The sequence below is a fragment of the Vidua chalybeata genome, chromosome Z (genome assembly GCF_026979565.1).
Source record: "Vidua chalybeata isolate OUT-0048 chromosome Z, bVidCha1 merged haplotype, whole genome shotgun sequence".
Taxonomy (NCBI): domain Eukaryota; kingdom Metazoa; phylum Chordata; class Aves; order Passeriformes; family Viduidae; genus Vidua; species Vidua chalybeata.
Genome location: NC_071570.1, coordinates 74,440,937 through 74,457,560, shown reverse-complemented (window position 1 = coordinate 74,457,560; position 16,624 = coordinate 74,440,937). Strand labels below are relative to the sequence as shown.

Genomic DNA, 16,624 nt, shown 5'->3' with positions numbered 1-16,624 from the left:
ATTGTGCTGCCATATAGTTCATGGGGTTGTTTTTTTTTTTTTTGGTTTTGGTATTTTTTTGGGTTTTTTTGGGTTTGTTTTTGTTTTTGTTTTTTTGGGTTTTTTTTTTGTTGTTGTTATTTTTTTGGAGTTTTTTGGGGGAGGGAGTTTTTTGGGGTTTTTTTGGTTTTTTTTTGTTTTTTTTGGTTTTTTTTTGCAAAACCACAGCAGAGGCACGACTGCCTCCTGGCCAGGGTGAAGGGACTGATTAGGCAACAGGAACTTGGATCCCTGAACTGCTTCTTCATGCTGGGCTCTCACACTCTTGGCAGAGTCTGGAGTTTGTAATCCTGGCTCAGCTGTTTGTGCACAGACAGAGCAGGGCTGTGATGTGGAAAAGCAGCATCAAAGGGGAGGACAGTGCAGGGAGGCAGGAGTGGAGGGCTGTCTGTGGGCTGGAATTAATCCGTGACATGCAGAGGGTAAAAAAGCAAATCAAGCCACAGGAAATAAAACCATCACCATGCCTTTATGGAAAATTAACTAATCCAACCAAGCTACAAGGGCAATCTGTCTTTATTTCAGTGATAATCCCCTCAATTAAAAATAGGCATTGATTACCATGCCATCAGTGCAATGAGACTCTGCTGGCTGCTCTGAGGAAATAGTTGCATCTTTAGAATAAGGGTTGTTTGGTGTTTTTTTGAGTTTTTTTGGGTTTTTTTGTTGACTTTTTTTTTTTTGTGGTTTTTGGGGGGTTTTTTGGTGTTTTTTTTCTTTTTTTTTTTTTTTTTTTTTGGTTTTTTGTGTGGAAAATCTGCCACAGTCTCATTAAAGTATTATTCCAAAGAGCTGTAGACAAAGAAATAGCTTATGGTTCAGATCAAATCTGGTAAATCCCAACCTGGAATTACTCATCATTAGCTGTGTTAGTGAGTGTCGTTTTCCAAAATCAATTCTGTCATTTTGGATTATTTTCTCTGCGCTGTATGTCACAAGTGTTTTATCTTGACAAAAAGCAAGATACACTGCTCTCTGTGCTAAAATTAACTGTTTGAGTTGAAAAATAGCATGTAAGGATGAATTGCTGTGATAAATGTATGTGAAGTTATTTTTCCATGTCTTTTGTTGAGGTAACTGTAGACCTGTTGGAAATTTCCATTAAACTTGAAGCCATGGGCTGTCCAGACCAGAGGACTTGCCTGAATTAATATTCATTAAATACCCCTTTGACACCCAAGTACAGAGAGAAAGGCATGTTTGATCACTTGGTTTTAAGGGATTCTTTTAGTGAGTTTCTGTCGGCACAGAAATTCAGGCCTGAGTGATCAATGTACAGAAAAAGCTGTCTTTAAGAAAAGGACTGTTTGAGAAAATGCTCTTTCTTCACCTTGCTGTTATTGGTTTAATATTTACCCCCTAGACTGTTTTTAGTGTATTCACCCAGAAACAGGAGTTCAGCTGTGGGACAGAAACTGGAAAAGCTGGAAATAAACACTGTCCTGTCCCAGGACTCTTTGTCAGTTGCCCTCACTGACAAAAGCTCTTCAAAAACAAATCTAAATTGCTGCTCAATACCTGTCTATTTTGCCTGGCAAACGTACAAACTAAATGCCTGTCTTTCCATCAAATGTTAGACAAATCCCAAAAACCCAGCTGTATATCTGGTGTGTTTTAAAAGGGAAATATAAATATGTTTTCCTGTGGTGGGGAGGACACCTTTAAAAACTCAAGGTGCAAAGGGGAGTATAGTCTGCATTTCAGGTGGAGTGTGTTGCAATATATAAATATATGAATATATAAATATTGGATATAAGGCTTATGCTGAGCACACCATTCCATTTTGCAAGCCTTTTTTTTTTTTTTTTTTTTTGTTTCCTGTCTCTTCCCAAAACTCTGTGATTTAAGTTCAAGGGTGACCCGATGACTCTCTGGCAATGTGTGTGGTTTAGACTCTGAAACAGTCACATCTAAGAGGGACCAGAGCAGCACTGGTGACAGGAACATTGCACAACAAATTTCAGGAAGGGCAGCGGGGGTTGCTAAGCATTTTATCTGTTGGGAGTAGGAAAAATGCTGTATGTGGATGAGTGTAATTAGGTCATTGGTTTATGTGCCCAAAGCCCCAGTTTCTCAACGTTTCTTAGAATTAAGGATGTATATTTAATGTGTGCCTTTGATTTGGCTGAAAAGCATAGCCAGGCAATCCCCTGCTGCCTGTACATAATTGTGCGTATATATTTATGTACAGAGCTTCACAGACATAAATTATTCCAAGGAGGATTGGCAAGAACACCTCCTTCTCCTCCTCCTCAACAGCCCCCCAGTTTCAGATTGCCAGGCTCTGGAGCACCTTTGCTGCTGCAGAACTCCCTGGAATATCTGTCATTTAAGGGACAAGTTCAAGGGGTCTGTGGGCCACAGTTACTTCCTTGGATTTCTTGTGGAGGTGGGATACCCCAGGATGTGGTGACTGCCTGAGCCCAGAGGCTGCAAGGGTGGCCAGGCAGCCACTTAGCAAACTGAATTCAAGATGTGTTGGGGGAAAAAAAAAAACAAATCTGTTTGCAAATCTCTTGTTTAAGGCTGCTTTATTTTCCCTTGGATGCTAGGGTTGCAATCTGGCCTTGCAAAATAGCCATTAACACGGCATGCTTTACTCACTTGTGCTTTTTGCATTAACAACAACCTTACCAGGAGTCCCTGTGTGATTTTCCTTGGTGGTGGCACCTCTGGGATGGCAGACTGGGGGGGAAGAACCTGTGCAGCTGCAGCTGGGGAGGGGAACATGCAAGAGGCACAGCCCTGCAGCCCCCAGGTGAGGGGGAGGATCTGGATGTCAGGTGTCTGATCTGATCTGATCTGATCTGATCTGCCTGGGTGTCAGGATCTGTGTTATTTGGATGCTCCCAAGGTTGTAGAAAGTCTCTGTCTTTCAGCCCCGCTGCCAAAGAAGGAGTCGTAATTCATCTGTGCTGGTTTTCAAGGCTGTTTATTTCTTCTCATCTAAAATATTTTCTCTCTGACCTGCAGCAGGTCTGTCTTGCAGGACAGTGTGTGGGGCTCTGCCCCTCAGTGGGATGTCACAAACATTATATACTAGAAACTATATGTGCTATGTTTACAATAACATGCTAATATTTATCACCCATGTTGAACAGTGTGTCCCCAGCCCAAACCAACAGAAAAGTGCCAACAGCACAGTGAGACATGGAGGGCATGAAGAAGAAGAAAAAGGACAAGGCACGCCCAATTTTCCTCCATCTTGCCCCCTTTGAACCCCTTATCTAGAATCCTAAAATTCTACTTTTGCACCCGTGCCACACTAATTACTGCTTATACCAAACACTCAGAGCTTGTAATTCATCCTGTAAGATTGAAAACTCTTTTCCATTTCTCAGGGCTCTGTACAGGAGGGTTCCTGACCCCCTGCCAGGGTCCCAGACCTTCCAGGGCAGCCAGAGGGTTTGCCCTAGATTCCCACACCTGGGGGTCTGGGGAGCACAGACCCCGCTGCAGGACCCCACTGTGGGGCAGGCTGTGACCCCGTGGGGAGCCCAGGCCCAGGTTTTTGGGAATGTTGTGAGCTCAAGGGGGACCCACACTTTGGGGGAACTCCTGAAGGACTGACCCCATGGGAACAGGACCCACACTGGGGCAGGGGAGGAACGTGAAGAGTCCAAGCCCTGAAGAAGAAGGAGCAGAGCCCACCTGTGATGTCCTTGCCCTCCCCAGCCTGCCACCTTTGATGGGCACTTGGGTATCCAGCCAGGATCAACCCACAGCATTCTTACATCCACATTGAATTTTTTTTCTTTTTTTCTTTCCTTTTTTTTTTTTTTTTTTTTTTTCCCCCCCCCCCCCCAGAAGATTCTCTTCATTTCCTATTGCACAAAGAAGCACTTGTGAACACATCAACTCAAAGCAAAGCCCTCAGCAACTCTGGAGCTCCCTTCTCCATTAAGGGAGTTCACCTTTGGAGAGGGCAGCAATACATCACCCACTGGAGGTTCTGCTGGAGGGTGGTGTACTTAACCTCTTAAAAACCCCATTCCTGCCACCAAAAGCTGCCTGTGCTGCTCCTGGCTGGGCTCCAGCTTCTCCCAGTTTGGACCCACACTGGGTCCTGCCAGGGAGGTGCTGTGCTGCTGCTCCTGTCGGTGCAGAAATTGGGGTTTGCCACCAAGATGTGCCAGACAGTGAGGGTGGGAGCAATAAATGAAACGCACCAAGGGGCACGGTGGGAGAATGGGCGTTTTTGGCACTGTTTTGGGACAGGCAGCCCAGGCACACCTGGGGAGTGTGACCAAGGCAAGGAGCAACTTGAGGTGTGGTGTGACACCTGCACACACCTCCCCAGCCACCACCTTCACCCTGCCAGTAGCAGCCTCTCCAGAAATGGGATTTTTTGTCCAAACTTGAGTTGCTCTGCGTGGTCCTCAGGAGTCCCATGCCTTCCTCTCCCTCACCCAGCTTTGTAACACCTCAATTTTTGATTGTTCTGCGGGTATTTAATCATCATTAAGGCATTTTCAGCAGCACAGTGGCCCATCAGCTTCGAGCTGTGTGGAGAACAGTCAGCCCTGGTGAGGCAGGACAGTGTCTGTGAGGGAATTTGAATCATCTGGGCTTTCTGCTTTGAGGAGAAATGTCTTCAGGGTCATTATTCCTTTTATTGATTTAATTCTAGCTGCTCGCCTCATATCGATCTGGACTGGTCACCAGAGACAGTTTCACTGGAGTTTTTGTCTTTTCGGGCAACTGTTGGAAGGAAAAAACCCACTCCTTTGAATTAGGCATCATCTGCTAGAGAGGTTTTCTAGGAATGTCTGGCTTTATCACCCTCCTGTTGGCTAATTTGCGATTGCTGACACGTAATAGACACACAGAAGTGCTCAAGATGAATGACTCAATGTGATAAAGCAGTAACTTCCCTTCCCCTGCCCCTGCCCCCGAGGCTTCATTCCTTTTTTTTTTTCTTTCTTTTTTTTTTTTAATCCAAACTTCAAAAGGATTTTCCTGGATGTTTATGCTATCCCATTTTTCATCCCCCTGCACAAAAGGCGCACGGCTGGTTTTATCCCCTCTCGTTTTTGACAGCAGCAATGGAGAAATCTTACAAGAAGTATCTCCTTTCATGATTTTCTGCTGTTTAAAGCCTTGGGGAGAGCTGTGTGGTTTTGATAAGCCCCCAGTCCACTTCCAAACCTTCTGAATCCGCTGATTTTTGTAATGCTGGGATCAGGTCTAGGATGCTTAGAGGGAGAGAAGCACCTTATTACATAAATTCTACCTGGGACCATGAGCATTGCTTACTGCTCTGGTTTTGTACAGCTTTAGCAATCAAATAAGAGGGTTTTTTCTCTTTTTATTCTGACTTCCAGCTCTTTCTCCTGCCTGTTGAGCTCTTGCTGTTATCAAGACTCAGTTAAATGCACCTGATCATCAAGGGCAGGAGTGGTTTAGGTTTGAGCAGCCTCCTTTTCTGTAGGTAGAGAAATCAGAAACATCACCACTGAAATTTCCCTCACCCTCACCACCAAAGAGCCTCGAGGCACTTGTTGTATTTTTTTCACCAGTAATATCAAACTTATTCTTCACATTTATAATTTTATTGGTGGTTTATGGAGTGTTGTGGTGTTCTGCAGTTAAAATGGTCCGTTTCCTTGCATTCTCATCAGAAAACAGTTTATTCTTTTCCCCCTAGGACAGGGAAAGTGGAGGCTCCAAAGAATTATGTTAGGCTTGAAACTCGACATTTTGACAGCACCAAACCCTGGCTGTAATGGCTCCTGCTGGTTCCCACCAGGTTTAGAACGAGCTTCTGTTACTCTTGCCTGAATATTTTATTACAATTAGCAATAGAGGGGATGAAAATGTAGGATGGGTTGGAAACCCGGCTGGTAAATAATTTTAAAAGAGGTGTTGGTTATTTAACAATAAGTTAAGCTAAGCTCAAACTGAAAATTTGTGCTTCAGGCTGAATTCTGGACTTCCCCCCCCCTAATGATACCAGGAATTTCTTTGGTCTGCCAGATTTATTGGGGAACTTTTCAAGCAACCATTTTTATTTATAATAATGCTTTAAAATAAATTCAAAAGGGTTCTTTGAACAACTAGGTATTTTAAATTTTTTGCATCATTTTGCACTATTTTAACTGCCTATTCCAAACCTGAGATTTTATCTCAGATTTTTATTTTATTTTATTTTGTGATCTGCTCTTTTAGATGGGAATTTCTGTGTCTTCTTGCTCTTTCACCTTCCTCTCCTCTCTCTCCTTTGCAAAGATATCCATTTCAGACAGAATCAGGATTCAGAATGCTCAGCCTGTCACAAGCTCAATTAGCAGCAGACAGTGTCTTCCCTGTGCTTTTGGGCCGTGAACTGACTATTGATTATAATTTCTTTTCCTCCGGAAAGAAAGCAGTTGAGACATCAGGCGAGGAGGTGCACTTGAAAAATATGCATTACTCTTCCCCTTTTTCCCAGTACCACAGGGTGGATAAAAACCACGTGGGTTCCCTCTGAGTGGACCTGTTCCCAGTGCCTCAAGATCCAGCTGCAGCTCCATTTCCAGGGCTGTTTCTGGGTTGTTTTACCCAGGCAGCAGCACCTGTTTCATATGTGAACCATGATTATTCTCCTCTGATTGACGCCTGCCTTCTCCTAATAAAGTCCCAGTTGCACGGTGTTCCCTTTTCTCTTAATGCTTTTAATGTAAGATGAAAAATTCCTTTACAGCACTCTGCTGAAACTCAGCAGAAAGGCAAACTATCTGAATTTTTCAGTGGTGGTGCAGCACTGGGGCCGTTTTCAAGGCTCTCTGTGGATTAAAGCTGTATAATGTTTGTGGTTTGGATGCTGCTTTGAACCAGAGCAGCGCAAGAAAATTTTCTGGACATTCTTTAGGGTTTGTGCTAATGTGTCAGAGCTGAAGGTAAAAATCTGGCTTGGGCTGGAGTTGGGGCAGCTCTGTAAATGAAATTACTGTACACTGGTATCTCACCAATTCTGTCACGTTTTCTTTGTGTTCTGTGCTTTCTGCTGTGGTTTTTCTGTTCCTGTATATTATGTGTGGGGTGTCTTCAAGACCCTGGGAAGTTTCCATGGCCTTGACAGAACACAGGGTGACAAAAGAGAAATTCACTGGAAGCTGCTGAACACACCAAAAACAACCTGGGCAAGCTGCTCCAAGGGCTGGGAGAGCACCTGGGCGAGGGGCTCTGGGCACAGTTGAGTTGACCCAAGGACAGCTGTTCTCACATTGTGGACAGCTGGGTGGGTCATCCCTCAATTTCCTTTTTTTTCAGCCTGACACAGCATCTTTCCTCCTCACAGGAAGGTGCTGATTCCACCCCAGCATGACCCAAAACCGCTGAGTGGTTTTTTTTTCCCATCTAACACCACGTGTGAAGTGGAACCTGCAGGTGTCCATGCAGGTGCTGAGCAGGCTGGAAGGGCACAGGGGCTGTGGGACACCAGTGTCACACCTTCCTGTGTGGGTTGGTGCTCCTGAGGAACCTTGTAGTTCATCCTCAAATTCCTGAGTTTTATCCCAGACCTGCTCTTAATGTCCTGGCTTCAGTGTCTCTGAAAACCCGGAGCATGAGGCAGAGGGAGCATGAGGTGCATGGGCTCCCTGAAGCTGTGCCTTGGTCTGTGGAGAGGTGGAAATCAGAAATTTCTGTTTAAAACGTCACCTTTTCAGTTCGTGTCTCGCAGCTCCGTGGGTTCTCCTGGTTCCTTTCCCACAAGGACACGGGTGGCTGGCTGGTGCAGAGCCTGGTCACCCTTCTGGGCTCCTCTCCTTTCCACCTTTGGGGGTGATTGGCATCCCAGCTGGAGTGTCACTGGTTTCTGTGATTTTGACCATTTACAGGAACAAAAAGCAGAGTGGCTCGTGGAGAAGAAAACCCCTCATTTTATGGTAATTTCCACAAAAAAAAGCACACAGGGTCAGTCCCATTCTTTTGTTTAGCTGGGGTTTTTTTTGTTTATTTGGAGATGGTGCGATCTTTCTTAAAAATCTCATTCTCCAGACTCTTTTGCAGCTTTTACCCAACAAGTAATGAACTTGTGTGTTTGGTCTGAATACGCTGTGTCCTCTTCTTTTTCTTTTTTTTTTCTTTTTTTTTTTTTTTTTTTTTTTTTTAAATTTTTCCCTTCCTGTGTGTTTGAACAGGTTTCAGCTCTCACAGGTGTCACTGTAGGCGACTGTTTGATCTTAATTATCAAAGCTTTGATCTCATTTCAGAAAAGTATGAATGAATTCAGATCTGTGGCTGGGGAGGGGTCAGGAGGAACACAGGGAGAGGCTGAATGGGAGTTAAGAGGCAGCAGAGAGGAAAGCAGAGTTCTGAGTTCTAAAAACAATTTTATATTCAACAGAGACCTATTAGAGGGGGGGAAAAAACCCTTGCTGCACTTCATCTGCTCTACCTTAGCTTGTAAATTGATTTATTAAGAGCTCGCTGCAGCTCTGTGTTTCTGAGTGCATCTTGTCATTAGAAAACACCTACATGAGTGATGCATCCACATGCTCTACTGATCTAAAGTGGTTTTCTGCAATAAGCTGATTAAAGTGAATGATCCAAAACCTGCTGAGCAGATCTGTGGATAATAGGTAATCTGGGCAGAAATGAGCTCCTGATGGTGCCCAGGTGTATGTGCACCAATTGTTCATCAGGGAGGAAGAATGTGCTTAATGCAGCCGTAGGAGTTTTTAAAAGGGTCCATGGATTCTCCTTGTAGTGGTTTTGGTTTGGTAATTTAAGATTTTTTTTAATTTTAAAATTTCCCAAAACAAGACCAACCCCACAACACTCCCTCTTTTACCCAGTAATGAATAAAATAACCAACAAACACCCCAGAAAAAAAAAAAAAAAAAAAAAAAAAAAAAACACAACCCAATTTTCTTTCCATCTTCAACATATATATTTCACAAAAACACACCCAATTTCTTAATAATTCAACAAACTATTAATTATACAAAAACCTTTTCTATTACTTCCCCAAATTCCACCCATATCCAACCACAACACTCCTAAATCAGAGTACCCCAGTCTGGTGCTGAGAGGGAAATTTTCATCATACAGATGCTGAAACTAGTCAGTTTTTCTCTTTCAGAATACTCTAAATGTTGTTAATTTGTGGAGGGGGTGGTTTCATTCTTCAGCAGGCAGTGCAAAGGGTGGGCCCCAGAGAGCTGGAGGCTGAGTCTGTGGTTCAGGAGGCTCTGCAAGCTCAGACTTAACTTTAAACTACTGTTTTCCTCCAGTTAAATACTCTTCTGTTCTTTGTTTCAGCGCGGCTTTCAGTTGTAGCTGCCATGTGCAGTCACCAGATTTTGGGGTGGAAAACCCCATCCCCTCCACGCTCCACCTCGACCCCTCCAGGGATGCAGACAGAGGAACACCAGGACGCACATTCCCGACACAAGAAATCAAACCAGGGGTCTTCATTTGCCCTCTGAGGTCCCCGTGGTCAGCCCGAGGGGTAGGAAAGGGTCGTGGAGACCCTGCAGCCCCAGGATCTGACAGCCTGGAGCAGGATTATGGCACAGTTTTTAGCCAGTTTTGGTGTTACATAAATGTGCATGCGATAAACAGAGCTTAATGACTACGAGAAATGTCTCCCAGCACTTGCCAGTGGATTTGCAATGCGCTGGATTTATGAAAGGCCTGGACAAAATTCCCAAACAAACCAAGTTTTTTTGGTTGTTTTTTTTTTTTTTTTTTTTTTTTCCCTTTACTCTGTACTTCTGTAGCTGAGATTAAGAGGTTTGTGTTTTTCCCCCAGTGAAGGCAGTGGTGCTGGTGTGCTCCTCGAAGTGTGTGTGGTGTAGTTTATTTAAGCAGGAAGGGGCTTAAGTGGAAATGAGCCACAGAAATGTGTGCCACTTGTCTAAAACAAACATGGTTTGGGCTTTTTCCTTGTAAGTGACATCTATTATTACATTTTTTAAGTAGATCTTTGTTAGTGAGCATCTGTAAGCGTGTTTGATCATACGGAAAGATCCAAGGCTGTATTTATATTGCTAAACCAGAATTGTTCTCTTGACATAAGGACCTGCACCAATGCCAGCTGAAGTTAATTGGGAATTTGCAACTCAAAGGATAGAAGTCCCTAAAAAAGTTTCTGGTTTGTAGGACTACATAAATGCAGTGGGTGAATATAAATGTTGAGAACCGATCTAGACCAGTTATTGGAAATTATATCAGATATTAAAAGTTATGTCATAAAGAGAAAAATATGAGCATCTTCTCAATATAGAACATCTGCTTGCTCTTGCTGCAATCAGCGTGTCAATTTACAGGATATTTGAGGGATTCCAAGTTCACTTTCCTCCCTCTGGAGGATTCCAAGGATATGTGAAGTGAAAAAAAAAAAAAAAAAAAAAACCCACACAACTTGTACAAGCATCAAACAAAATCATCCCACATTTGATGGTTTCTAGTCCCAGAGGAGGAAAGGCATCCCTCGCAGGAGCTGAAGACAAAATTTTAAATTGTCCTGGGTTTTAAAGTTTGGATTTAAGTTGTGCTTCACGGAGGGAATTCCAGGGTTGCCCTCCAGTGCAGGGGTGGTGATGGGTGCAGGTGCAGGTTGGCCTCCAGCCAGAGGTGGAAGCTTATGAAGGAACATTTGATTCCCTGGTTGAACATTAACTTTGTGGTTGCTGCATTGAAGATATTCTTCATTAACTGTGAAATTGAACAAGGTGGTGATGATGATGGTTGTTATTTTTGTTGTTGTCGTTGTCTGTCTGGTGACCTCAAAGGAGACTGGACTTGCTGGACACACTGAGCTTAGGGGAATGCCAGGCATGGATGTCTCAGGAATTGTTCTATTCAGCTGTTTCCTCAGTATTTTTCTCTACTTCCTATGAATTTTGTCTCCGGGCCAGGCATGGGCTGGGCTCTGATGATCTCTGACACCACTGCTCTCTTCAGATCGACCCCAAAAAAATCTCAGTTTCTTCACTAACTTAGGGAAAAGTCCTTCAACTCTAATTTCAAGTCATGAAGTTGAATGTACCCAGCAAGTTCTACAAGGCTTGGTGTTTTTTACATTTTGCTGGATTATTTAGAAGTACGTGGGCCTGCTTTCGTATCATTTATAGGAATAAATGCCAGCAAAAGCTATATCTGGAAGCTGAATACCCTTACTACTGCCAAAATGTAAAACATTTTATTTTCTTTTTCCATTCTACATTCAATTAAAAAGAAAAATGCCTCTATAATTTACCTTATGTTATAGTGACTCTTGCATATTTCTAAGGGGGAATACCATCATATTTTTAATCACATCTAGCTCCCATTCAGCCTATCCACATTTTTAATATTCCTTTTTAAAGAGCTCAGTCTGCACAGAATGTTCTCAGTGCACCACTTCATGTGAGAGGCTTTCCCCCGCTCCTCCGTGACACCATTGCTTTTTCTTTTTATGGTTAACTTTCCTCTTTTTTTCCCAGTAGCCACGGGCAGGCAGGATTTCTCCCAGGAGCACTGAGAGCACCACGGGGCATTGGTTATTCAAGGCCAAGATTTTAGCTGCAGGCATGAGTTTTGGTGGGGCTCTGAGGGGCCTCAAAAATTTGAGGTTCCTGTGTTAATTTTGTAATAATTCTCTGTCTACGAGCTGGTGTTGACACCTGTTTTTTATGATACTGGAGAAAGTGTGTATCAGATTTTATCCTCTGTTATTATCTACTCATGGTGTTAAGCCTTCATTAGGATTCATGTTCAAATGAAGCAGGGAACCATTAAACCAAGCTGGGGAAGGATGGACACACGGAGAAATTCAGATGGTGAGAGCTGAGATCCCCTCTCTTGGTAAAATGCCAGCTCATGGTTGGAAGCAGTTACTTTAATTAATAAAAAATGAGGGAAATAATGCAGTGGTTCAGGGGCACAATCCTGGATTACTCAAGTTTCTTGGGAAACCTTTCCATCCACGTTGTTTTGCGAGGGTTTTTCTCTTTCCAAATCCCATTGCTCAAGGACAAAAGCTTGGGTAGAGTCATAACCACAGTGTGCTGGGCTGGCTCTACAGGCAAAGCAAAGTGCAAGGACATTTCCTCTTTCCAGAAAATAATGTGTTTTTTTTGGTGCAGCTTCTGCAGAGCCGTGGCCCTGAGTGGCTCTGAGCTCCTGGGCTGTTGGGTGAGGAGAGCCTTGCGTGTCTTCTGCTCCTCAGGACTCCTGCTCAGGTCTGGAAAGAAATATCAAGTCATGAAACCACTTTCTTCCAGACCTGGGGCCAGAATCTCAGCTGGTGTAAGTCAGCAGAGCTGCAGTGACATTATTAGTGCTCCAGTGATTCACACCAGCTGTGGGTCTGGTCTTCTGTCTTAATTTATGGACTAAATGTCAGGAAATATGAAATGATCTCTTATAGTCAGCAGTTCTCCAGATGTGTTAATGGAGTTTAAGTTTACCAAAAGGCAAGACTTCAAAAAGAGATCCAACAGAAGAATAAACTTTCAGGAAGAATGCCTCACTCCCAGGCTTCTTGGCAAGAGAGGGCTGTGCAGCTCGCTGCAATTGAAAGGAATTAACTCAGTTATGTACCAGGATATGGTGATACAGCCTCTCTGAGACATCCAAAATAACTTCACAGCACAAAGCAGGCTGTTGGCAATTCACTGAGCAGCTGCCATGCGAGTGGGAATCACCAAGTCCTAAAACCAAAACCAAGTTGCTGGTGAGCTTTGTGTGGAGAGCCCGATGCCTCCACTCTGCAAGTGGGGTTGGGTTTGTTCAGTGCTGCAGCTTTTGGGGATTTAAATGAGGACCATGTTGTTACAAGGACACAGAAGCTTAATAGTTCTCACTGTGCAGTGTGAAAACTCAACAGTGGCTTGGCTTAAAGATGTGATCTCATGGATGGTGTTGAAAACTGTTATTTTAGCCAGTGAGGATGGAATGGTTGTTGACGTTGCTTAAGCCCTGTCAGGCTTCCTTGTCCAAATCAGAAAACTCTGGAACAGCTGAAACCTCACAGCCAACAAATGTGGGGTCTCAGAGGTCTTTTAATTCGTTTATGCCTGAATAATATATGACCATATGCTCCAAAAAAAAAAAAAAAAAAAAACAAAAAAAAAAAAACAAACCAACAAACCATACCTGAAATACCCCGTGGTGGCACAAAGGCCTCCACAGCCTAATTTATTTGCTAATGAGACCTTTCAGAATTAATTTAAATGATCAGGGGGTGGCTCCACACTGTGTGGTTCTCACTGGAGATGGACCCACAGAGGTAAAAGGACAACACACCTTCAGTGACTGAACCTGACAACCCCTCTGTTGGGGCTTGGTGCCTGTGTTTTATTTTTAAATAAGTTGATTTCTAGCCGCCAGAGCAGCGTGGGATGCTCTGAGGTCTTTGGTGAAGGGTCCAATTCCTGCAGGTCTGTTTCACAGCTAATCCCAGCGACTTTTGGTGAGGCAAAGTATCTGTTTAGGTGTCACTGCATGCCAAAAGATGCTTGGCAAAAAATTTATTCAGGCCTGAAGAAGAGCATTTTGGAAGGGTTCTCAGAGAAAGCTCGTTAGACTTTCAGAGAAAGTAATTACCATAATCTGAATATAGCAATATATTTAATTTAGAGGGGTTTGCAGGGCTGGAGTGGCAGAGAGAGTGGTGAGGAAACCCTTCTGAGTTCTGGAGAGAGCTCTCAGGAAGTGGCAGCATCCAAGACTCAGCATTTACTGGGCTTCTGCTGATTGCCCTGGAGCACAGTGGGGATGAAATGGAACTCATTTCCCAGCTCCAGGAAACACGGAATGTTCAGAGCTCTGAGCCTCCAAGGGCTCAGAGCAGCCTGAAGTGGCAGTCATGCAGTGCCTGGGGTCTTAGAGAGCTCATTCCCCTTTGAAATTGCCATGTTTTATGGAGACTTCTTCTCCCTGGAGATTCCTAGGTAGGAGTTATGGAAAATTTTGGTTCTGAAAGTTGCTGATTTTGGCCAGCAGTACTGACTTTGCCGCACGGAGCAGTGGAGGGCAGATGCCTGAATGAGTCTGAAAATTAAGATTTCACTGCGTGCCTCATTTCACTGAGTCCTCACAGAGCAGCACTGGAGGGTAGAGCTCTCCACCACTTCTCTCCAGCTCTTCCCATCGTGGGTAACACATGAATTTCCCACCTTTTTGTCACTGTTGCAGCAGTGTAATAAACCTGGGCATGAGCCCTCAACTCCAGCCAGCCCCAAATCCTGCAGTACAGCACACCAGGTCTGATCCCTGCTTCCCATTCCCATTCCCATTCCCATTAGCCAGCTCCTGAGCCACGGCTAGGAGAACACATCTTATTTTAAAGGCAGTGACTGATGCTGGAATTCCAGTGACTGATGCTGGTCCCTGGAATGCCTTGTCGCTGGAAACTCACACCCCTGATTGATAAATCCCCTCTAAGCTCACAGGAAAAAAGGTTTCTCTGCAGGGTTCAGGTGTTTTTTGGTTTTTTTGTGGGTTTTTTTCTGTTTTTTTTTGTTTTTTGGTTTTTTTGTGGGTTTTTTTCTGTTTTTTTTGTTTTTTGGTTTTTTTTTGGTAGGTTTTTTTTTTGTTTTTGGTGGTGGTTTTTTTGTTGTTGTTGTTGTTTTTTGTTTTTTGTTTTTTTTTTTTTTTGTGGATTCAGCCTATATAAGTGTAATTCCTACAGGGATCAGAAGCTGTTGCAAATGCCACTTTTTTTTGTTTGTTTTTGGAAACACAGGATGCATCACCTTCCCAACGCACCAGGGCAGAGCTCTCTTTACTGGAATCGTGTCCAGGAGAGAGAGCAGAAATAGAGAACATGATCTCTTAGCATGATTTCTGCATCTGTGCTGCTCTTCCCAGCTCTCCATGTGGAAATTGTGGGTGAAATGCTCATTCTTAGGGTGTTTAAAAAACTTCCAGCAGACCAGCTGAGGCGCTGACGTTTATAAACTGAATTTCCTCTGCTTGCTTTGCCACTGCCACCCCAGCGAGTGATTACATCTCACAGAAACCACTTTCCTCTTAGGAAAAAAAAATTAAAAACAGCCAAAATACATTGGAATTACCTATGTCTGTTTCCAAATTTGTCTCACATCCCTCTGCTTTTTGTTTCCAGGCCTGGCCCGGCCCCGCAGGCGACGTCGGGGCAGCGTTGCCCAGATTGGGATCTGGAAACCCTGGAAAACTCCTGTGAGCCAGAGGACCTCTTCGAGGACATGTAGCCACCTGTGGGCTGGGGAGTGGGGCACTGCTGCTTCCAGCAGGGATAAGTTATAAACTAAAAGGTGTTTTTTTGGTTTTTTGTTTTTTTTTTTTTTACAGAGCAAAGCCAAAATCTTTGCTCTGAGGCTCTAAACCCTCCTGCACCACGCTTCTTGCAGACCCTTGGCCTCCTACACCCCATTTGTGGGCACCTAAAAGTTGAGTTCAGCCTCTGTGCAGACCTTTGATCACCTGTACGGGGGAAGGGAGGGCACTGTGGATGTGCTTTTGCATCCTCACAGCCTCTGGTTGTGCTCAGGATCAACCATTTCCCAGACTCCGGGCGTGAAGTGATTCCAAGCTAGCTCCAAACTGAGCACCTGGGAAGAATGGATAAATCAGCTTTGTTTGAGGTGCGGGTGTGACTTCAGAATGGTCTGTTCTGAGTCAGAGCATACAAGAGAAATGTCCTTTTACTCGAGGGTTCTCTGTGGCACTATGCATTGTAAGGTGCTCTAGCTTTTGGGAGCAAAGTGCTACTGAAGTTGATATTGACTGTATTTCCCCTTTCTGTAGAAACCCACAGCGTTTAAAATTGTGATTTTTTTTTTTGATACTTCAGCTTTTTCCTTAGGGCAATTTCTTAAAAAAAAAAAAAAAAAAAAAAAGAGAGAGAGAGAAAAATAAAATGCATTTGAAAAAAATAAATAAAATTTGCCTTTATTTGTTAGACATTATGAGTAAAGGTAGTAGTTACCAAAGAGTGAAGAGTGTTAATGTGTTAATGCCTGAGCTTGTCTTGCCCCAAACTGATGCATTCATCTAGATTTCAGGCTTCACCAAAAAGACAAAGTTAACATGCATTTACCTTCCAGTGGTCAAAATGAAGAGCTAAACGTGGACCTCAGGTTTCTGCTTTGCATTTTCAGGAGCCTGAAATCCATTCTTGATTAAGACAGAAGGATCCAGTTCTTTCTGCAGAAGGAATCCCAATGAAGTCAGTCCTTGAAATCTTTTGTACTCTATGGGTTGCAAAGCTCTTGGGTAAAATACTTGATATTTTTTGAAGTGGCTCTGGTTCTGCCAGAATTCCACCCTATACTCAATTAAAAGCATCCCTGTCAGTATTTGCAGGCTTCATACAAGAACACGGGGATCTGGGAATATTATATTTAAGCACTCCTCTCTGAAAAAACACAGTCACAGCGTTTCAAATTCACAAAGGGCTTTGGGACAGTGCTATAAATCACACAGCAAAAATAAGAATGGCCAAAATATTTTGCTTGCTAAAAAGGCTTTGTGCCTGGAAAGTGGCAGGGCCACAAAAGAACCATTCATGCACCCATTCATAGGCACAGCCTGATTTAAAATCTTCCAGTGCTGATCTGACAATGCTTTCAGCAAAACCTTGTATATGGTTTCAGTTTTAAAGTGAAAATGTTCCATGACTCAACCCGGA

The 16,624-nt window shown here is 43.6% G+C and overlaps 1 protein-coding gene across 3 annotated transcripts in view; it reads left to right on the top strand.

Moving 5' to 3' along the window:
- XRCC4 (X-ray repair cross complementing 4) overlaps positions 1–15,810 on the top strand; it is a 143,177-nt gene extending 127,367 nt beyond the window's left edge. For 2 of the 3 annotated variants that reach the window (XM_053932630.1, XM_053932631.1), the window contains exon 8: positions 15,080–15,810. In XM_053932630.1, coding sequence (XP_053788605.1) covers positions 15,080–15,185 — 106 coding nt within the window. In that variant the 3' untranslated portion in view covers positions 15,186–15,810. The remainder of the gene's footprint in view (positions 1–15,079) is intronic. The other variant, XR_008428739.1, reaches the window with a different exon arrangement.
- Positions 15,811–16,624: the final 814 nt, after the last annotated feature.